This window comes from Ziziphus jujuba, chromosome 6, assembly GCF_031755915.1.
Source record: "Ziziphus jujuba cultivar Dongzao chromosome 6, ASM3175591v1".
NCBI classification, from domain to species: Eukaryota; Viridiplantae; Streptophyta; class Magnoliopsida; order Rosales; family Rhamnaceae; genus Ziziphus; species Ziziphus jujuba.
The window spans coordinates 15,137,351-15,161,844 of record NC_083384.1 but is presented as its reverse complement, the minus strand read 5'-3'; the positions used below and the strand labels follow the sequence as shown (position 1 = coordinate 15,161,844).

At 29.4% G+C, this 24,494-nt stretch overlaps 2 protein-coding genes and 1 non-coding gene across 3 annotated transcripts; 2 read left to right on the top strand and 1 right to left on the bottom strand.

The window, feature by feature from the left end:
* The first annotated feature begins 6,374 nt into the window (after positions 1-6,374).
* On the top strand, positions 6,375-6,944 carry LOC132804018 (putative invertase inhibitor). Its single transcript, XM_060817898.1, has one exon. It carries the CDS (start codon positions 6,375-6,377, stop codon positions 6,942-6,944), a length of 570 nt encoding a protein of 189 aa, XP_060673881.1.
* An 11,393-nt stretch (positions 6,945-18,337) lies between these two features.
* Positions 18,338-22,570, top strand: LOC107407898 (ras-related protein RABH1b). The gene is made up of 6 exons (XM_016015233.4): positions 18,338-18,671; positions 19,772-19,842; positions 21,040-21,128; positions 21,407-21,518; positions 21,740-21,830; positions 22,034-22,570. Exons 1-6 carry the CDS (start codon positions 18,555-18,557, stop codon positions 22,175-22,177), a joined length of 624 nt encoding a protein of 207 aa, XP_015870719.1. The 5' UTR covers positions 18,338-18,554; the 3' UTR covers positions 22,178-22,570.
* Positions 22,571-23,294: 724 nt separating this feature from the next.
* On the bottom strand, positions 23,295-23,490 carry LOC112489779 (U2 spliceosomal RNA). The gene has a single exon (XR_003054055.1). It is a non-coding gene; the product is annotated as a U2 spliceosomal RNA (small nuclear RNA).
* Positions 23,491-24,494: the final 1,004 nt, after the last annotated feature.

Genomic DNA, 24,494 nt, shown 5'->3' with positions numbered 1-24,494 from the left:
GCATAATACCACCTACAAGAACTGATATCATTTCATTTTTCCATCTTGTAACACCCGGTCTCGAAGTACACCGGAAATTTCTCAAATTTGACTGAGGTTGACCAGGTTTGACCATCATTGACCGAGAAGGGGTCAAATGTTGACTTTTTGCTTCTAGTGGAATTTCACATTGATCGAGGTCCCGTTACGAATTACATGTTGGCACGAGTTTATAGACTAGTAGCACGTCGAAAATGGAGCTATGGTTTAAAAGTTATGAGCAAAACAAGTTGAGGTCCAAATTATCCAAGGGTGCCGTTGACTTTTTATTTTTGGGGATATGAGCTTTGACTCATGTACGAATGTGAATTACTCATCGATACGAGTCCGTAGACTAGCGGTACACCTGATTTGGACATTTTGTTGAAAAATTATGGACCTGTAAAGTTTTTCAAATACAGTGTTATTTTAATATTATTTTTAAATATGTGAACAATATGCTACGGGTGACTTAATAAAGGGTGACATATGTCACAATGCCATATGTCAAACATATTAAATACTATATTATCTTAATATTATTTATTTATTTTATTATTTTTATTATTGTATTATTATTATTATTATTATTATTTAAAAACAAAATCTTTTTTCCTCACGTGGGGAAACACCCACGAAAATTTCTTTCTTTTTCTTTTTCTTTTCTTTCCTTCTTCTTCTTCTTCCTTCTTCCTTCTTCCTTCCTTCTCCTTCCTGGCTTCACCCCATTTCTTTTTTTTTTTTTTGATCATATGAAGCCACACGCGCCTGATGGGGAGGAAGAGGGGGAAAATTCCGGCCAGTAGCCGGAAAATGGCGGCCAATCGTTGCCGGATGTGGCCGGATCGGGTTTCATTGCTGACAACAGCAAGATTGGCTCCGTCGGCGATCCGGCCACCACCCGACCAACGCGAATTGGATGCGAACACCTACGGATGACTATGACTAAGGTGAAGGTTATCCGAGAGAGTTTGAAGACCGCTCTGGATCGACAAAAGAGTTAACCTGACGTGCAAGGAAAAGATCTTGAATTCAAAGTCCGAAATTTAGTTTTTTGAAATTATCTCCGTAGAAGAAAGTCGTACGCTTTGGTTGACAGAGAAAGTTAAGTTCTCATTACCTTAGTTTCTACAGGGTTATTGGAAGAATTGGTTTTGTGGTATGCAAGTTAGTATTTTCGGGAAAGTAGACATGGGTATGCAGCGTAATTCACGTATTGTTAGTACGAAAGGACATCGAAGACCTGTCATGTGTGGAACAACCAATACAGATCTTAGGTCACGAAGGATACGTATTGGTCGATGAGATTATTTCTTAAGTTAAAGTCTTATGGCGGATTTTACCTAGCCAAGGAAGTGACGTGGGAGTCGAGGCGTAAATTCGCGACTAATATTCCTATACGCTTTGATGATGAATGAAATTTCGAGGATGAACTTTTTGTAAGGGGGGAAGGTTGTAACACCCCGCCTCGAAGTACACAGAAAATTTCTCAAATTTGACTAAGGTTGACCAAGTTTGACCATCCTTGATCGAGAAGGGGTCAAATATTGACTTTTTGCTTCTAATGGAATTTCACATTGACTGAGACGTTGGCACGAGTTCATAGACTAGTAGGACATCGAAAATGGAGCTACGGTTTGAACATTATGAGCAAAACAAGTTGAGATCCAAATTGTCCAAGGGTGCCGTATTGACTTTTTATTTTTGGGGATATGAGCTTTGACTCATATACAAATGTGAATTACTCATCGATATGAGTCCGTAGACTAGCGGTACACCTGATTTGGACATTTTGTTGAAAAGTTATGAACCTATAAAGTTTTTTAAATACAGTATTATTTTAATATTGTTTTTAAATATGTGAACAATGTGCCACGGGTGACTTAATAAAGGGTGCCATATGTCACAATGAGGAGATGCCACATGTCAACCATATTAAATACTGTATTATCTTAATATTATTTATTTATTTTATTATTTTTATTATTATTTTAAAAAAAAATTCTTTTTTCCTCACGTGGGGAAACACCCACGAAAATTTCTTTCTTTTTCTTTTTCTTTTCTTTTCTTCTTCTTCTTCTTCTTCTTCTTCCTTCTTCCTTCCTTCTCCCTCTCGGCTGCACCCCCATTTCTCTTTTTTTCTTTATCATATGAAGCCACACGCGCCTGATGGGGAGGAAGAGAGGGAAGATTCCAGCCAACAGCCGGAAAATGGCGGCCAACCGTCACCGGATGCGGCCAGATCGGGCTTCGTTGCTGATGACGGCAAGATTGGCTCCGTCGGCGATCCGGCCACCACTCGGCCAAATTGATATTGCTTTCCACCTATTTTGGACTTCCAGAACTCGATTTTGAGGTCCATTCAACTCAATTCCTTGTCGTTTGGAAGATACGACAAGTTGAAGTTCGGTCGAAACTTCCCGTCCATTCTGCCAGTCCCTGCCGATCAAATTGAGTCCAACGGAGAATGGTAACGTATTCCTCGTCCCCTTAGCTTTTCGTTGATACCTTATTTATAAATTTTGGATACCGTTTGTGTTGAACCCCCGGGTACCGGATATTATTTATCCGAATAAAATATTAATTTATTTGACCCTGTGTAATATTGTTGTTTTAGGAGCACGTGTGAGTTGTAGAATTGATCCTATGGAGGATCTTGGTTGGATTGTGTGCTCGAGGTGAGTCACCCACCTTCAAAATTATTTTGGGATGTTAAAATATATATATTTTGTGTTAATTGGCTATTTGAAGAATATGTTTTATGTGTTGAATATTTAGTAAATTTATATTTGGAATTTTGATGCCAAAATTGAATGGAATTAAATATTTGTGCATTATAAAATATTTTGGTTTTAAGGATTTTATGAATTTGAGATTTTGGTAATTATTATCAAATTTCATTGTTGGAATATTTCATAATTAAATATTTGAAAAATATGTTTTATGTATTTGATATTAAGAGAATTTCTATCTAAATTATATTGCCAATGTATGTTGTTTTAATATATGTTTGGGTGCCAAAAATATATTTGGAAATTAAAAGAAATTGTGATTTCAATTTTCTTTTATAATTGTTATGTTTATCATGTGATTTAATTATATTTTGAAATTTGAGAAATTGAAGGATGATTTATTTTAAATTATTGTTGATTTCATTGATGGATTTGAAATTGATGGAATTTATATCGATGGATTTATGCCGGTGATATTAAAGAAAAATGTGGGAATATGAATTTGAAAAGTGATATAATTCCCATGGTGAGTTTTGGAAAAATTGTTATTTTTAAAAATAATATGGTTATTTGTTTTAGACGCACTCATACAGTATTGATGCTCTGTACTGTGTATGTGGAAGAGCGCGCAAGTTATAATGTCTCTCGTGAGTTGCCATCGGACCGAGGATAGGCAAGTTTGATATTGGCCATAAACCGCCCCCCTCCATGGCCGAAATGACAGTTTAAGTAGCCGCACTGTCGGGATGCCCAAGCGACCATATGCAAGTTTCTCTCTTTAACCTCCCGTCGGACGGTACTTGGGACGCTGGATATCGTACGGCATCACTAGTATATAGTGTAGTGCGTCAAGTTTTTTTTTTTATACGAATTTCAAATTAAGATACTTTAAACTCGTATTTAAAATTAAACATATTTAATTTTGTTTTATTGCTTATTACAAACTAATATTTTCTAAAATGTATTTATTCATGTTTTTATCAATTATTTTAAATTGGTGTTTTCGAATTTTATTTTACCATGTTGATATTATTTATTACAATTTTGAGATTTTAACATGAATTTTATTGTATTCTTTTATCTATTTTAAATTAAGGTTTAAAATCTATTAAAATGTTTCCTTGATTATTTAATTGATTTAAACGATAAATTTTATAATTTATATACTGAGTTTATTTTTGTTTTATGCCGAATTTCTTTAATACAAGTTTATTTATGATTTTATTTATTTTATATAGTGATGTTTTATTCTAAATTTAATTATTGGATTTTTAAAATGTCTTCAATGTATATATTAAGTTCTAAATTAATATTTATATTTATGTGCATTCTAAATTATTGCATTCTGTTTAATTTGATATTTCCTTGATTATTTTTTTATGTAAATATTATTGTGATTTTGCTTATTTTATTTATGACATTTTGTGTACAATTTAATAATTGTTATTAAAATTATTCTTGTTTCTTATTATACATTCTAGATCTTTAATTTAATGTATTTTATTTATAATTTATTTAATTAATTATTTCTTAATTTTTGGGGTACAATTATGGGGTTTTGTGAAAATATTTTAAAAAGGAAACATTTCTAACAGAGTGAATTGTGAGAGTTTTGAGAGAAAACATTATTTCAAATATTTATTATAATTATTTATTTAATTATTTGGTATTGATTAATTAAGTTTCTTTTATTGTTATATTATTAATATTATAATTGTGTAATAGATTGGGTCACTCACTGAGATGATTAGCATCTCATGTTTTTAAATTCCGTTCCCTAGGCCCAGGTTGGGAGACGTTGATCGTCCGAGACGAGCCCAACGTCTTAGTCATTGCCGAAAGTCCAAAAAGCATTTCCTCCCTTTTTCCTCTTCATCTTGTATTGCCTCATCTGTCATTGTATTAATTTCATATTTATTTGTATAATGCTCTGTGTACGGATTGGATAGATATTTGTTTAATTGCTTACTGATTCCTTGTTATTATTTTGGAGTGCTGTAAATTTGTGGAAACAAATTGTAGTAAGGTGGGAGGAATAAGGGGATGTTTCTAAAAGTGTTTTTCATGCAGAAAAATTTTGTGGTACGTCTAACCCTTAGGGGAGGTTCTGCCAGATTTTTCATTAGAGGGTCCGGTAGGGTTTCCCTAGGATCAGAGCTTGTCTAAGGTTCTGGTGAGGAATTTTGAACGGGTCCTGACAATCTTCTTCTTCTTTTTAAGAGATTTGGGAATGTTTTTTGTTAATTTTTTTTCCCATGAGGTATATTTTAATCTGAACCGTTTGTTTGATAAGTTTTGAATCTAATGATCACTAATTTTTTCACATTTTTAGACCGTATTATTTTGTTTCAGATCCATCCTGACAGTAGAAAGATTATATATATATATATATATAAATAGAAACTAAAAAAAATATTTAATCGAATTTTTTTATGGTAAAGTAATAAAATTATTTTTTTTGATAAAATAACACAATTAATGGATATATTTAGTTATTTGCCAAAATTTATATATCTAAATATATCTATTTTTTGGGTAAATTATCTAAATATATCTATATACATAATAAAACAAAAGAAAAAAAAATTGAAGCAAAATTTTGTAGCAAAATACGAGAATAGTAATGTAATAAAATTAAATAAGTATTTTTTTTAAATGGTATTTGTTAAAATAGTAATAAATATAAGTGTGTATATAATATTAAAATGTATAAGTAATTGTTAAGTTATTTTTTTAATTACAAGGGTACTTAAGTTATTTCATGATGTTACATAGGAAAGAGAAATTTTTTTAAACGGAAGTTAACACATGAGGGTATTTTTGAATGGTAAGGTATTTTTGATTTGTTTTAAATAATAAGATACTTTTTGAAATAGAGATAAAACACATAAAGTCTATATAATATTTATCCTATAATAAATTATCTATAAATAATATTTAAAAGGCCCTCACACATTACTCTAAAAGTAGTTTCAACAAAATATTATCAAACAAATGAGTTTGGTTCTCACCCAAAAGAAATATCCTAGAAAGAGGAAAACTACAATCTATCCTATTAAGATCATAGTTTAAATTGCCCAGTATAATAAACTGAGATTGAAGAATATCTAATAGTATAAGATAATTGGATTGAAAAACCCACTTATGCTTTCTGGTTTCTCTCTCTCCCCAAAACTCTCTCCCTTTGCTCTTATGATACAGAGAGAAGCTTCTCACTTGCTGGCTGCACCTTTTTTTTTTTGGTAATAAAAAAAAAAAAATATCTTCTAACAGTGCTATAAGCATTAGGTTAGAGTCATGCATCCGGCATGCGGCATTGCAGCATAGAATATTCTGAAACAATAATGAAACTTACTAATATTCAAACCATAATTTTCAAAACTACAGAGATGGTTTAGTGGTTTCTTTGTGTTAAACTCCCACTTTCGATAGGTTGCGGGCAGCGCTTTTCTACTTGAAAAACCACACATTTCATGTGGATTTCGGCTATTATAGTAGGGACCCATCTCAACACCTCCCTTGTACAATAATTACACACATACACACACACACACACACACATATATATATATATACACACACCATGCATTTTCTGTCTATGAGCAAACTTAGCCAAAAAGAAAAATGTGGCATATTTCTTTCGTCTCAGTTTTATACTTCTGCTTACTTCTTATAATCTCCCATCAAACTGCAATATCAGCAGACATAATCAATCAAACCTGTAAGAAATGCGCGGATGAATCCATCGTCTTTAGCTACGAATTCTGTTCAGCTTCTCTCCAAGAAGTTCCTGAAAGCAATGTGACTAATCTTCAAGGACTAGGAAGCATAGCAATAAAGCTAGCTCTAGACAATGCAACCAACACAATTTCAATCATAGAGCAGTTGCTGACCAACAAAACCTTAGACCCTTTTGCCTTGGCTTGCTTAGAAGATTGCTCGGAACACTATTCGGAGGCGATCACGACGCTCAAGGACTCCATCAAAATATTTCTTGAAGAGGATTATGACACTGCCAGGAGGTTGTTGACTGTAGTGATGACTGCAGTGACAACTTGTGAAGATTGTTTCAAAGACAAAGAAGGAGTGGTATCCCCTTTGGAAAATGAGAATTACAGTCTCTTCCAATTATCTGATATTGCACTTTGCATCGTCCATTTGCTCAGTCTGGTTGTACGTTCTTATAATCAGTAATTAGGTCCCGTTTGAACTCCTTTTTTGGATTTTGATGGGTATGTTTTTCCTTTTTTTTTAAGTAAATTTTACTTGGTTTTCATTTTCCTAGTATTTGCTTGCTTGAACTTGGTCACCTGTTGATTATGTCTCTTTATATAATAATAAGATCCAAGAGCTTGTTTTCCATAGCAGATTGATATTATTTTAAATTTTCGGCTTCTGTATTAATTTAGCTATTTTGTGCTTGTATTATCTTGAGAAAGACCTGAGAGATGGTCTATTTTATAGGATATAGTACTACTTATTATAGCTTAAGCTAATTTACATAAAGGGATTTTGATTCTTAGCTCTTCATGGATAGTTTACAAAATCCAGAAGTTAAATATCAGTGTGATATTGTAATTCTTAGTAATCCAAATGAATTTCTCCCTACTTATGTAATATAAGGATGTAAAAAGAAAAACATGTGGGACTTATGGTGTATGAAATATGGATTTTGATAGAGCATCTTTTCCCATTTCAAGTACATCACTAAAGAACAAAATAAAAATGTAAAACCAAAATTCATCAAAATAAATATATAAATTACATGACTGGTCTCAAAACTTACAAGTTGATCCTCAAAGATTTTTTTTGGCATTTTAGTTTTCAAACTCATTAAAGCATTGCACCATTAATCCTTGAATATCATTCATTCAAAATCGACCATTAAATGCACATGATATACTCGTGAGTTTTGAACGAAGAGTACATCTTGTATTTTCATATGTCCTTTTAAATACAAATTTGTAACACAAGACATAGTTTGGAGATTAATTTATAATGCTTGGCATAATTTAAGAATTAAATGTATAATTGGTCAATTCAAAATTCATCAAAAAAAAAAGGAAAAGTAAATTACATAATTGATACACTACTTACAAGTGGATCCTTAAAGAATTTTTTTGGCCAGTTTAGTTCCCAAAGTTGTCAAAAATTGCACCGTTAGTCCCTGAACATCATTTCCTCCAAAATCTATCATCAAATGCACGTGACACGCTTGTGAGCTTTAAACGAAGAATAAATCTTACATTTTCACATGTTCTTTTAAAAACTAATTTGTAACACAAGACATAATTTGGGGATTAATTTGTAACACCTAATATAATTTGAAAGTTAAATGAGTAATTAATCCATTATTGATAATATATATTAAAAAATAATATTTTCTTTGTAAAAATGTAAAAACATATATATAGTTTGTTAAAAAATGTCAAAAATATTATTATTTAATTCAATAAAATTTCTTTGAATTATAGTTTCTTCACTAAAATATTACAAATAATTTTTTGTTAGAAAAATTAAAAGAATCATTTTCTTTCAAAAATAATTAAGAATAATATATTTTCTTAAATAAATGAAAATAATATTTTCTTAAAAAATTGTAATATTATTAATTTAATAATTAACAATATTTTCTCCAAAAATTGTATCATTATTAACAAAACAGTTTAACTAAATTAATAAGTATATTGATAATATATATTAAAATATTATTTTTTCTTAAAAAAATAAAAAATATAGTTTGTCAAAAAAAAAATAGAAATATTATTTTATTCAAAAACACTATAAAATTATATTTTTTACAAAAATAAAACAAATAATATTTTTTTTAGAAAATATAGATATTATTTTCTTTAAAAAATAAAAATAATATTTTCTTAAAAATATTAAAATTAACATTTTCTTCAAAAAAGTGAAAGTAATATTTTCTTCAAAAATATTAAAAATAATTTTTTCTTAAAAATTAATATTATTAATTTTATTAAATTAATAATAGTTTCTCCAAATTTTGAAGAAGCTAATATTTTTAATATTTTTCAAAAATATTTTTTAAATTTATAAAAATACATTTTTCCTGATATTTTTGTGAAAAAGTTTTATTTTTAATATTTTTGTGAACAAAATATAATTTTTACCAATTTTTTTAACAAACTATATTTTAACATTTTTTGAAGAAATTATTATTTTTAATATACATTATCAATATATTAATCACTTTAGTTAAGCTTTTTTTGTAATAATAATACAATTTTTGGAGAAAATATTATTAATCATTAAATTAATAATATTACAATTTTTAAAGAAAATATTATTTTTAATATATATTAAGAAACTATTATTTTGATTTATTTAAGTAAATGTTAATTTTCATTTTTTGGATAAAATATGATTTTTAATTATTTTATCAAGAAAATATCTTTTTATTTGTCTAACAAAATATTATTTGTAATATTTTTGTGAATAAACTAGAATTTGGAGAAACTTTTTTTGAATAAAACAATATTTTGACATTTTTTAACAAACTGTATTTTTTTATATTTTTCTAAAGGAAATATAATGAAGAATTAATTATATATTTAATCTTTAAATTATGTCAGTTATTACAAATTGAACTCAAATTATGTCTTATATCATAAATTTGTTCCAAAAAGGACATGTGAAAAGACAAAATTAATCGTTCATTTAAAACTTACCTATGCGTCACGTGCATCTAACAGTAAATTTTGGATGAAATGATGTCCAAGGACTAGGTGTAATGTTTTAATGAGTTAAGACATTAAAATTCTAAAAACATGTTCTTTAAAAATCGATTTGTAAATGGAAGCATGCTTTAGGAACCAATTATGTAATTTATCCCAAAAAAAAAAGGAAAAAAACGTAAAACGAAATTTAAAAAGAAAACATAGCATGAAAAGGACTAGTTAGATGAATGAACCATCTTTTGGTTAATAATGAATGGTCAGCACAATAAGCAGTCTTATCAGAAACAATAAAAAGAGAAAGGGTTAAATGGAGAAGAAATAAAGGAACGGTCTGTGGAATATGGATTTTGATATATAAAGCATCTTTTCCCATTTAATGTACGCGGCTAAAGAACAGGCAAAAAAAGTAAAACCAAAGTAAAAAAGAATACTTAACATGAAAAGGACTGGTTAGATGAATGAACTCTTAGCGTTAATAATAAACGTTTAGCACGATAAGTTATCTTATATCAGAAACAATAACATGAAGAAAAGGGTTAAATGGAAAAGAAATAAGGAAAATCTTTATCAATTTAAACTTTAAAAGTTACATACACAGCTCTCAATTTGTGAAAAAATACAAAAAAAAAAAAATATATATATATATATATATATAATCAATATATTTTAGATAATCTGATGCTGATATATTTTTATTTCAACAAGTTCCTAACCCTCTCTACATAGTCATGATTCATGAGTAAGACTCATCTAAATGGTCATAACCATGGGGATGGTTGGCCATTTTTAAGGCAATCTATACTCTAAATTTTCAGCTAGAGGCAGAGTAGCTTTGGCTGTAAATGAAGAAATGCCCCATGGTACTAAAGCATATGACTAAAATTCTGGGACCCACCGAGCTGGGAAGCTTCTTTCCACTTTCCTCAATTGTTTCTACACATCAAGGAAGCACTTGGAGCAAACAAGCTAAATCAGTTCATTGGACCTCTTTCAATTTTTCCTACTATTTCATGCTTTTTCAATTAATGGGTATTGCATAATTTATTGATTTTCAAACAGGTAAAGATGTAACAGCCCGTACCAAAATAACTCTGTTGTACAAATTTGATAAGGTTTGACCAAGTGAACAGTACACGGGTTCAAAGTTGATTTTTTCTACAGTTAAGATTTTTGGTTTGATTGATGTATAATTATATAGAGCTCTTCGATACGAGTTCACAAACTGGTGGCATGCCAAATTCTGGGTTACGGATAAAAAATTATGGCTTTGTAAAATTTTAAATATCAGTTTTATATCAATGTCCAAACCAGTCTCAGATTTTTGTCTGTTAGTGAGCTAAGACTCTATATAAATATTGGAAAACATGTCCAACAGGAAACAAGTTCCAAAATATCTATTTTTTGTCCTCCAAACCCGAGAAATTTCTCTCCAGACCCAAGGGTCCAAACCTGATCGTTTCAAACCAGTTTTACTCCTAACCGGGTCATCGCCTTTTTGCCCAATTCTGGGCACCCTCCTTATGCACGCCTTGGCCGCCATTGTTACCCACCCCCGGGCAACCTCACTGGCCAAATTTCAGGCCAAACCGCCTGCCGACAAGCTTGGATCGACTATTTGAAGCAGGCGACGGCCGTTTCGCGTTTTCCCGCTGTTTGGCCATTTCAGCCCAACCCACACACCTATCTCATCATTTTTTGACCCTTTGAACTCATTTTCATTGTCCATTTGCCAAGATTCCTTACCGTTTGAGAGATATATCAACGTGAAATTTGGCTGAGTATTGCAACAAGTTTTTCGGCCACCGATGAACTTTTGAACCACAGTGAGTACACCATTGCATTTCTTATTTCTTGGTCTTTCCATTGATATAAAGTTGGTGAATTTTGGAGGTTGTTTGATAATTTTTTTATTTTTGGGTCAATTAGTTAAATACCGGATAAATTGAGATTGTGTTTGAGCAAAATTGGTCAAATTGGTTAAAATTGGAGTTGAATTAATGAAATTAGATATTATTAGAACCGATTAGAAGGTTCAATTTCGAAAGATTAGCCTTTGGATAAGAAGCCCCAATTTTGGGTATCGGATCCTAATGGTACGCAGTATAATTGGACCGTTCGGTGTCCAATTTATGTAATTTTATAGTGAAATAAATTATTTTAAGACATTTGAGTCACACAAGTGTCTCTGGTTTTGTTATTGGAGCCTTGGAAATATTTATTTATATTATAGGCACTCAAGTTGAGCAGGAGGCGATCCTGCAGAGGAGCAAAAATAAGCATCTGCAGTATTGTGAGTGGTTATTATTTTACATGTAGTATAATATATATGGTTCGATTATTTTACGTATATATCATTTGATTTCAATGATTACTTTATGCATATATGATCAATATTTACATATATGTGTTATTATTTTATGTGGATTTGATTAGATTTTAAATGGTTTCTAATTCTAATGAGTTTATAGTGAACTTGTGGATCATGTTATTTAAATATTCTGGTATTTGAATTGAGGTTTTAAATCATTTTGGAAATTAATTGATTTGATAAAACAGATTGGAAATCATATGATTTTAAGCATGTTCAAGTATTTTACAATTTTATATGCCTAAAATTGATTTGTGATGAATATATTTCATTGTGATATTTCTGGTTTTAGCATAAAATGATGATGTAAAAATTTTAAAATATTTAAATAAGCGGTTGAACTTAAGTATTAAATTATAATTTATGAAACAATATTGTTTGGAAAAGTATATATGATCTTGCAAGATTGTTTTAAAGATACTGTACTGGTTATTTTTAATTAATGTACCATATAGTACCAGTGTCTCGGAATAATATTATATTATAGCTCGCGGTTTGCCACGGTACCATGAGGTTGGGTTCATCCCACAGGTTATTATTGCCACAGGCCATGAGATTGAGATTATCTCATAGGTTTATCATTTCCACAGTGCCGTAAGATTGGATTTATTCCACAAGTTTATTATTGCCACGGACCGTGAGATTGGGTATGTCCCAACGGTTTATTATTTCCACAATACCTTCCGTATATTGAGGGTCGTAAAATGGGTGTATCTCATGGTTTATAGTTTGATATATCGTATGGTACATTGTATAAGTTTTTAGTATATTAATGGATATAAAATATGGTGGTAATTACTACACTTTCATAATTATTTCGTGAAATTGAGTTTATAATATTTTATGCTCAATATTTATATCTTGATTAAGACATTTTATAATAATACAATGATCATTCACTTTATACCATTGAGCATCGATTTTACGATATTAATTTGGGGTACAAGTTTGGTTTTATGATAGGATTTTTAAACGGAGAACTTTTCAAATGAGAGGTTTTTAGAGAAAGTTTTACGGAAATAAATTATTATTATTCTATTATACTATATCACTCATTGAAATTTCTTTATCTCAGATTTTATTGTTTTAAATTTGTTTTCCTAGGCTCAAGCAGTTAGCTAGTAGTCTATCTCGCGCATCGCTTGTTATTACATACTCTTCACCGCAGTAGCAGTACTTATCTTTTTCTATTTATCTTTATCCTTTGAGACATATTTGTATCAGTTGTTCTTCTAAATTTTACAAATACTTTTAAAATGCTCTGATCTAATTATTGGATATAGTATTGACTATATGTATAGTTATGTTGTTGTGGTTTTTATCTATATATTGAAATATTATTGATAATACTTGTGTTTGGTTGTTCACGTTTTAAGTAAGATTCCATTGGATATCCTCTAAGGATTATCTAGTAGGACTTCACTATATGAAACCACCTGAGATCCTGAAAGGGTTTCCAGAACGAATCCTGTCAAAAGATGTAAGACATATAAGAAAAAAAAGGTATTATCCATAACCAGAACAAGCCAAATTTCAATCATCTCAACTTAAACACATGCTTGTGCTGCTTGGATTGGCAGCAGTTAATTACAGCCACACCATTGAATCATCAGCAACATAGACTTTCTCAAAAGCAATATGATTATTTTTTTCTCTGTTCTTGTGGCCCTAGTAAATAAAAAAACAAACATGGTGATTGATTTACACATGCATGAAACTTCGGAGAATTGAAAAGTTTGTTGACAAATGGAGATTATATTCATGGATAAGTGACTAAGTAAAGAGACAGTCATTAAATTCATGGTGATTGATTTTAACATGCATGAAATTATAGAGAATTGAAAAGTGACAAATGGTGACTGATTTTAACATGCATGAAATTATAGAGAATTGAAAAGTGACAAATGGAGATTATATTCATGGATACATGAATAAATAAAGAGACAGTCATTAAATTCATGGTGATTGATTTTCACATGCATGAAACTACAGAGAATTGAAAAGTGACAAATGGAGATTATATTCATGGATGCATGAATAAGTAAAGAGACAGTCATTAAATTCATGGTGATTGATTTTCACATGCATGAAACTATAGAGGATTGAAAAGTGACAGATGGAGATTATATTCATGGATGCATGAATAAGTAAAGAGACAGTCATTAATTTTTTGGCAGAAGTTTGGTTTTCAAATTCATAAATGATTTTCTTTCAGATTAGTGACGTCAGCTAGGGCGGGTTCATAATAAAATTATATATTATTAGTATTTCATAATAAATAAAAAAATGCAAAAAAAAGAAGGAAGAGAAGGGTGAAAATTAAATGGTATATATAAATTATTTTAAATCTTTGTAATTTTGTCACTGGACCTAGTGACACCCTTAAATCGGCGATAGAAACTTCATTAAACTTACTCATTTTTTTGCATGTAACACTAAGGATTAATTTGTATTGTATTAGCTTGTATTATATTAATCTCTATTATATAGGCTTCTACTGTATTATTATTATATAGGGTTTGATGTAGAATGTATAATGAACCTGTATTATATATATATATATATTGTTTCTATTATTATAGTAAATAAATTATATAAAACAATACATTTAACGAAATTCTTTTAAAAGAATCAATTTCTACAAATAAAGTTGGAAAAAAATATAATAAAACTAATAACAACTAATAATTCAGAAAAAAAAGAAAAAATACAAGAGATAAAAAGTGATTATTTCGGTAAAAAGAGGAAGTGGGAAGCAAAATAAGAAAATGAAAGAAAAAAAAAGTGCTTGAATTTGTGAATATTGTATACTCAGCCAACCAAAATTAAAAAAATAATAATAATAAAAAAAAAAAACAGACATTTTGGGTGAAAAATGGATGCGGCCCCAGTTGTTGTTATTGGGGATCGTATCGAATTTTACCCGTGCCCGTCGGATTAAAATATGGATTATAAGTGGGCTCTACATCAATTTTTGTACACCTCAAAAATTGTCAAACATAAGTTATACTATTTAATACTATACAGTGCGTGCTAAATGTATCCTAATTATTATATGTAAACATATTGGATTTCGCTTCCCATTTTATTTAATTACTTTTAGCTTAAGTTTTTATAATGTTATTACTAAAATAGTTTTAAATTTTTTTTAAGCTGAAAAAATGATAGTACAAGTTTGTTTTAAGGATTTATATCAGTTTTGCATTTTTCTAGGATGAAGAATCTATATTTGGATAAATCATTTTATGTTATAGATTCGATGATGATTGAGATTGTACCAAATCTTGTCTTAAATTGATTTTAATATTTGTACTTCAATTTTTCATGCACTTTATGGAATAAATATAAAAATATAAAAGTTATTTCATAGTTTTAATTTTTTTGGAATAAATATAAAGATATAATAGTTATTTCATAGTTTTAATTTTTTCTTATCTGTTATATTTTTAAATTTTAAAATAGTTATTGTATAAGAATAAATAAATTTTTATTTTAAAAAAAAGCTCAAAATTCTATTTTTATATTCTAATTTAAATAAATTTCAAGAATATATTTGTTATATTTTGATAAATTTAGATTATACTTAATTAAAAGTTTAATGAATTTAAAAGAAGTTATAAAATTTTAAAAAAATTCATAAATTGTTATAAAATTTTATAGATTTCATATAGAATTTATAAAAATTCATTGAAAATTTTTAAATTGAGATAAATTTCATATAATTATTTTTATACTTAATTTTTCTTTTAAAATATCATGAAATTCATTAAAATTTACTATTTTTTTAAACAAAATAAATGATTTTTTTAATATTTCAAAATTTTAAAAAACTTTAGTAAAATCTTAATTGAATACATCTAAATTTTAATAAATTTTTATAAAATTCATTAAAATCTAAATTAGGTACCACATAATCTTATAGATTTTTTTAACAAAAAAAAAATGAATAGAATATTATTAGACTTTTAAACTTTTTAGAAATCTTAAAACTGTAAATTGAATATATAATAAAAATACATAAAAAAAAAGTATAAAAATAAAATTTTAATTAATTTTTATCAAATTGAAAATTTTGAAGCCAAAAATATATTGCAAAATGGCTAAGTCAGACGCTTATTTAATATTTAAATCAAACATATAAATAGTTATTCCTATTTTATCAGACATTCTATATACCAAACAGGCATTTAATATTTTATAAGAAAAAAAATATTATTTGTCTTAGGTTTTTGCAACAAAAAATTATTACATCATGAAAGGCAACTAATGAGTGATAGCCATGTTTGCAATTGCCTCACTAAATAATCCTCACTGTAACAGATACCAAATTTTTATTTAAAAAAAAAAAACTTATGATCTAATAACAAAATTTGAAATGATTTACTCTCTATCTATACATAAAAAATTCTTAAATATTTATATTACTTTTTCCACTCAAATATAAATTTATATTTAAACTTTTGTTAAAATTTTGGCATAATAATTTATTAGACATATCAGTATATATTTATATAATAAATAATAAAAAGCAGAATTTAATCATACCAATAATTATATATGTGACCTAATTTTCATTTTTATAATTTCTAAATTAGAACATTATTCAACAAAATAAACTGAAGTTGCCTTATTTTTTATTTTAATTTGAGTCAATTTTAACCTAAAAATTTGAAGGTTAAAAATTACGTTAACAGTAATTTTCCAATTAAATTTCATGACTATTTGGCACAAATTAAGGACATAAAAGGATATACCTTATATTCTTTTTTATGGTGGTAATTCGTAAGATTTATTATATGTCAATTCCTTTATTAATCAAGTATAAATTGCTCACAACTTGATCTGTTTATTATTGTGTGTAAATTGCACAATCCAAATATGACTTGTTTATTAATTATATCGAAAATCTCAATTCAAACATCTACGGTGTGGACGGTCTACATACGAAAACATTTAAAATCGAAGCTTTTTGGATGAAAATATCGAATTTGTTGTATACTGTACACATCAAAACTGATATTTTCATCTAAAAAGTGTCAATTTTGGATACAATCCGTATTATAAAATTTCCATATATATATATATATATATATTGTGAAAGGTAAGATTCACTATCAATTTTTTTTTGAAAAAAAGGTACGAGGTTTGCCATTGTCCCCTTCTACCTAGGCGAATTTTTACTTTTAATTAATAAAATTAATTTTCAAAAAAAAAAAAAAAAGAACCTATTCCATTGAAGTTGACTTATTATTATTATTATTATTATTTTCTCATAAAGCATGTTATATCTCAGGTACGTCCACGTTTAAGGTCAATTTTTGTACATTAAATTTGGTTTCCGTCCAGGTAGTTAACAGTAAAATAATAACGGATGAGTCAACTTCATGTAATTATATAAATTATTAAATAAGTTTTACTGATATTTTCCGTGGCTAAAAGCATCAAATGCACAAGGCGCTAAATATGTTCTGTATTTATTTGGTAAATGTCACTTTTTGCTATTTAAATACTACTCACGACATATTAAATACCAAATTTGAAAATACAATATTGTCTTTTTGTAAAAAATAATAAATTACAATATTGTTTTATGGTAATATGAGTTTGCATTTAAGGCACAAAACAGAATCTCAACAGGGCTTGCAAGGAATACTATTCAAAGCACTCTCAACAGCAAGCTGCTCACAATCATGTTGATTTTTATTTTATTTTATTTTTTAAATTTATAAGTTTAAAATGTTTAATAAACTATAATTATTGCTATTTAATATTTCAGATAAATGAATAAAAAATTTAAAGAAAAAATATAAAAATAAAAGACTAATAACGACCTTACTAAACAAATTTACGCCATTTGTTTTTAATTTTTTGCAGGTAATTTTGCACGTTTCATGGACCAACATAAAAAAAAAAAAAATGTGTGTTACAACAAAATATACAAAAATAAATAAAAACAAAACCAAAGAAAAAAAAACAAAAAAAAAAACAAAACACAGTGAATGTAAATATAAATTTTGGACTGAGAACAAATGGATTACTTTTGTATCTTATATTTCTAATTTATAATTAATCCATTCCACTCTCTTTTTTAAGTTTTAGATCTTTTGGTGTATATGGTGGATTTCATCTTTTCCAAAATCATTAAACCATAGGATTCTATTTTTTCGATAGTCAGTAGACCGGTGATCACTAGGTCCTAATTAATCCGAATCAAACTAATAATCACTAGATCCTGACTAATCCGAATCGAATCGGATTAGACCATAAATATGTAAAGCTTTACCAGCATCAATTTTCTCCATTCACAATACTAGAACTCAAAACCTTCCTTAAGGGAACACAAAACCTTGCTTCAGGGAACAGTTACCGAATCACCCATTCCACTCTCTTTACCTTTCAAAAAATAATAATAATAATAATTTTGGGGGTGTCAATAAAAAAAAAAAAAAAAAAAAAGGAAAGAAAGGAAATATGTGGTTTCATCAATATCAAAAGATGTGATATAATTTTATATTAAATCTGTTAAAAAAAGAAAAAGGAAAATGTGACTGTAAAAGCAGTGACGGCTCAATTGAGACAGAGCCCAGAGGCATAAGCAAAACACAGCAAGAGAGGCTCAAATCCACAAAGGAACAGAAAGCATATACACAAATTTCACTCTTTCTAGCTTTTCTCTTCTAGTTCTTTTTTTCTATTTTTTCCTCTCTTTCCTATCTCTCTCTGGTCGTTAAAAAAATGGCACCGGTCTCGGCTTTGGCAAAGTATAAGTTGGTATTCTTGGGAGATCAATCAGTGGGAAAAACCAGCATCATCACCCGCTTCATGTATGATAAATTCGACACCACTTATCAGGTAACTTCCAAATCTAGATCCAACCCCATTATTTTTTCTTTTTTTGTTGTTGCCCCAGATCGGTTTTCAGACAACTTGATCTACTTTCTGCCTATTTCTACGTGTTTGGTTTACGGGAAAAGTTTTTGAGACTTTAACGGGAAACTTGGTCTTTTTACGTACTTCTTGCTGTTAGGTTTTCTTCTTTTTTTAAGTGTACGAAGAATTTTAATTTAACAACCAGTTTCTGTAGTTTGTACAAGCTTTGTTTGGGATGGTTTACTTTTTTGGCCAATAGAAGAAACCAAACAAAGAACTTAATCTACTTTCCGTCAATTTCTTCGTGTTTGGTGTCCGGGAAAAAGTTTTGAGACTTTGACGGGAAAGTTGGTCTTTTATGTATTTCTTGTTGTTGGGTTTTTCAAGTGTATGAAGGATCTTAGTTTAACAACCACTTTCTGTAGTTTGTACAAGCTTTGATTGGGATGATTTACTTTGTTGGCCAATTGCAGAAACCAAATGGATAATTGAATCTTTACTGTTAATCACTATTTTTATGGAATTGCGTTTAGAGAGAGGTTTAATCCAATTCTATCGCAAAGGCTTAATGGATCATAGCACGTTTTAAGTACATCGCCTGCTAATCCAACAGATTTTTTCTCTTGGAGAAAAAAGGAAAAAAACTGAAAGATAATAAGGATAGGTTTAAAAAAATTGTCATTCAGAGATTGTGGGCTTGATCTACTAGCCAAAATATGGCTACCCTATGTAATATTATAGTGTTATTGTTAGAGGCTATGTGCTTCTCTGATAAACTTGCAAACTTAAAGATAATGGATGTGGTTGAGGAAATCAGTTCTGGATAAACTGTGAATTACTCCTGGAAAGCTCAAGGCAATGTTAAAAGGCAGGAAAGAAAAAGACATTATTATATCTTAAAGATTTGTCTGTGTCCCTTTTTGCACTCCTCTCTCTGTCTGTCTGTCTGTCTCTATTTTTTTTTTTTTTTTTTCCCCCATCAGAATTTTTAAATATTTCACTGGTTGGACTTAAGTGAGTATATGTATATATATTTATATGTATATATTTAATCTTAATATTTATTGCTTTTTGTTGATCAGGCTACCATTGGTATTGATTTTCTGTCAAAAACTATGTATCTTGAAGATAGAACTGTTCGGCTGCAGTTATGGTAAGATTGGCATCTCAGGGCTTATGCACTTAGTCATGCATGGCTTGTTTCCAGTACTATAGGTTTGCTGATGTCACTGTTTAACAGTATAAAGATGATGACTACCAATGCTCAATGCTTTTTATTCCTTTTAATAGCATGAAATAATCTGCAGCAAGCTCCTTTCCTGTGCTTTATTTTATTTTATTTTGAATGTATAACATCGAAAGAGAATATTGCATGTGATGGATATTATGCTATTTTGCCACAAACTTGGAACAATGCTAATGAATAATGAAACTTATGTTTTCTAGTATTTGAGGCATACATTTTTGTTCAAAAATTATACTCTGTTTCATCTTTCTTTAAGAAGCTTACTCGTTTGTGCGTCTAGTTTTTTTACATATTGATTTATAAGAGATATATACATGGTACGTACTTTTAGTATTTGATGTTTGTTAGATATGCTGGTTTTGACTGTTCATATTGTAGTATTTGTTATTTCACTTTAATACAATTCTTTTTTTGTTCTTATGTTCTAATGTTAGCTTGATCTGTTTATAGATCAAATGCTTGGAGGATTAGAGTTAGGAAGTTTTACTTGTCTTCTTTGGCAAAATTAGTACATCCATACATATAGTTTGACCAATTATTTTTATTGCTTGTATAAAATCTTGACAAACAAAAAAACTCATAGCTATAAACGCTGATAAGCATCTCCTTCTTAGTCTGGTTTTGTTATCATAAAATATGAATTTTAATAAGGTATAAAGTGTAAACTAATAGTTCTAATGAGCTCATGGTATAAATTAATTAAGCTGTCACCCGCCATATGTACAGAACGTGAGAGAAAATTGTTTGTCTCTTTAAGAGAATATTCTTGGCTTTGCAATTCTCTTCAGGGTTCAACTTTCTTGTGACTTCGTGGGAGCACAAGAAGTCTCCAATATCTTATTATGACCTGTGATCTCTTTCAAATTCAAACTAGTTTTGCTATACGTGAAACATATGCATTTATAAGCTACTAAAAAGAGTGAAATGTACATAAATTATTGTGTTACTAACTGTTTGAGTTGCAAATTAATGACCTTGATTGTTATGACCAAGGACTTTGTTTCTGTACTATGATTGGAACTTATGGTTGTTTTTTATAAGATTGTTTCCAAAAGTTGTATTTCCTTTATGAGGTTCAACATTTGTTGTTTCATATGTCATCAGGGATACTGCTGGGCAGGAAAGATTCAGAAGTCTCATTCCAAGCTACATCAGGGATTCATCCGTTGCAGTCATCGTATATGATGTTGCAAGTATGCACAATTTGGATTTTGCTTCCACTTATTTATCTTTCATTGCATTTGCTAACATAGTTAAGCCTGAATAGTTTAGCATTTTATGAATGTTAAGATCCTCTTGTAGTTTCTTATAACCTATTCTCATGCTGGCAGCAACTGGTCAAAAACACTTCAACGTTATGTACTTTTTGTTGTAATTTATATACATTAGCACCTAAGATTTTTTCTCCATGTCTGTTGATTGAGTGCTTCAATTGCATGTGTTCTAATTTTCTGGTGCTTCAATGGTGCAGGTCGGCAATCATTCCTCAACACTTCAAAGTGGATAGAAGAGGTGCGCAGTGAGAGAGGTAGTGATGTCATTATTGTTCTTGTTGGAAACAAAACTGACCTTGTTGACAAGAGGTAAAGGTTGATCGACTTGTTTTGTAGTGCATTTTCTTCTTTTATTCTAGTCAAAATGCCTCGGGTATGAAAATCTATAAAGTGCAGAAAGAGTATATAATCCTTCTAGTAAACAATGAGGAAAAGAAAGGAGCTTAGCTAGGTTACATGTTTCATTGTTTAATTTTTTAATTTTTTTTAATAATAATTCCTGAGCACATGTTCATGTATATGATTCACAGGCAAGTGTCTATAGAGGAAGCGGAGGCCAAATCTCGTGAACTCAATGTAATGTTTATTGAAACCAGTGCAAAGGCAGGTTTTAATATAAAGGTAGAATCTGAATCTAACATCAGTTAAAGCTTTGAATCAATGCCTAATTTGCATTGAATTGGGTTGCAGAAAAGGCTTCGTTTTGTATGCCTGTTTGGGGCTGAGAGCCATCTGTTCGGTTTACATCTGGAAGGATGTAGTCTTTGTTATTAAAACTTCCCAATTTTCTTGCAATAATCAGTTGTCATTGAATCCTTTCCCAGGCATTGTTTCGGAAAATTGCGGCAGCTTTACCAGGGATGGAAACACTTTCTTCGACGAAACAAGAGGACATGGTCGATGTGAATCTGAAATCTACTAGCAGTGCAAACCAATCTCAACCCCAGTCTGGTGGATGCTCTTGTTAATTCAACATATTCTGTTAAAAAAAAGAAAAAGCATTTGGATACAATGTCTTCCTTCTTTTTAGTCTGGTTTTTCCAAATCTTCATATCAGATCTGTAAATGTTTTCATTTTGTATTCTTTTCTAGTTTGAAATTGTTTTTGTTATGAGTTATTATACTTTTGTGTATCTTTCTTAGGGACTCGAGCCGTCTTTATGTGATAGTACAATTTTGAGGGCTTGGAGGAAGAGATTTTGGTTTTGATGTATTTGTTCATGTTGAACTATATCATTATCTGGTAGATTTGTACTAGGATTCAGATTTAGATCCTGCATTCTATGAACATCAAGATTCAAGTCAAGACGGTTGGATTGAACCTTGTTATTTATTTTACAAAGATGATTACTCTTACTTTATCCTCTTTTTGTCCCGCAAACACTATTAGGAACTATCAAATTGCCTGCCCGGGCATTATTTTAGTCCAATTATGCAATTTTCTTTAATAAATTTCACAAGCTATATAAAGAAACTGTTTCCAAACAAAGTACAACAACAATGGTTAAGAAATCATTTTATTTTTCTTAATTGGGCTTCCCTCTGGAAACTCTTCCCCTTTCGAAAGTTTATTTTAAAGGAAAGAAAAGACAATTATTTTTGCCAATTTAAAGGCAAATAAATGTATATATATTAAAAGTGCTGCTATAGGCAACATTTCCTATCAGAAGGTAAGCGATAAGCATTTTTCATTGTCCAATTCACCCAATTACATTTAACTAAATTGTGATTACATGTAATCGAGCATATTCGGTTCTGGCACATTAAATGATATGCGACATCTCCCATATTAACAGAATAGTATGTAAATATGTAATAAAGATTAGACCTTTATGATGTTAATACATAAATATGTATAAAAGATGTTAATAAAACATCTTATTGATAACGAATGGTAGGAATTGGGAAGAAACATTAAAACGGAGGGTGCAATTTAATACCATGTGAGAGATCGTTGGTGGATGGATACTCCATAAATAAAAATAATAATAACATTAATTAAACATTATTTTTTTTAAGTAAAATATTAATTAAACATTACTTGTACCCAGGGAAAGGGAAAAAAAAAATTAGACTTAAATATTGGAGGGGTATGCCAGGCCTTTGTGATAGTGCAAAGCAAAGGCGACACTCAAGAATCCCAGTAGCAAGCTACTGTAATGGACTCTTCCCCTAAAAAAATTAATTTAATATCGTGCGGATCATTGACCCGCGTATCAGATATTAAACTGATAAGAACAGATACTACACTTGATCTTAGCCAAAAGGCCGAGAAAGGTATGCTTTTTCATTGTTTCTTTGATTCTCTTTTATAAGATGAGAATTCAGGTTCTGATTTCTTTTGCATTCGATGCGGGAGATGGACATGGCTTCTTATGCAACATGCAAAGTGTTTCCTAGCTGGCGCTCCATATGCTTTCATGTGCTATATTTTATTTTTTTTCTTTTGCCCAAAAGAAACATGTTTATTAATGAGATTATCAAAATGAAGTTGGAACTTAGAAGGTAATTTCGGAAGATTATCCATACCAACCATTCATATTACCAACCATTCATATGCATGCTTTTATTTTTATTTTTATCTTTTATTTTATATTAGTTTATTTTTTTGTGATATTGTTGTTGTTGGTGTTGGTGGATGGATGTAAATATGGGAGGTTTGCTAGTAGGAAAACACTAAACTTATCAATGCACGCTTTCAATTTGATAAAATAAGTTCTACCAATAGTTAAAAAATATAAACTAAACTACAGTACACCTCCCTATTGGTTATTTATTTATTTTGGAAAATAACTCTTCCCTCTTGTTTATCAGTACTGCATAAATGCCTTTGTACTTTATAAAATTTCATAAAACCCTTTTACACTTGTAGTTTGTTGCGATATCTATTGAAGTAGTCCAATACCTGGTTTTTCGGTTTCAATAACTAAACCCACATCTTCCTAGAAGCATCCTCAATAAGGACGAGGAAACACCAATTATCTCCTAGTAAATCCACCTACATGGACCACAAAAATCAAAATACATCAAACTAGTAGCTTTGATCATCTCGATATAGAGAAACTGAAAGAGATTCCATATTACTTATTAAACAAACAGTAACTATAAGAATCTAGCATAATATCCTTATAAGCTGTTAAAATTATTTTTTATCATAGTAGATAATTTTTTTTTTTTTCAAGTCTTTGATGGTACATATTTTGAAACTTCATTTTTCTAAGGTTATCTACACATATCTCCACACAAGTCTTATACAATATTTCACAAATATGTCACCGAATGACA

Bases quoted from the DNA above. Each gene is read 5' to 3' on its own strand.
- LOC107407898 (XM_016015233.4), top strand. From the start codon at position 18,555: ATGGCACCGGTCTCGGCTTTGGCAAAGTATAAGTTGGTATTCTTGGGA. The intron at 21,519-21,739 runs GTAAAGGTTGAT...TATGATTCACAG, and splicing joins ACTGACCTTGTTGACAAGAG to GCAAGTGTCTATAGAGGAAG. The intron at 21,831-22,033 runs GTAGAATCTGAA...ATCCTTTCCCAG, and splicing joins AGGCAGGTTTTAATATAAAG to GCATTGTTTCGGAAAATTGC.
- LOC132804018 (XM_060817898.1), top strand. From the start codon at position 6,375: ATGTGGCATATTTCTTTCGTCTCAGTTTTATACTTCTGCTTACTTCTT.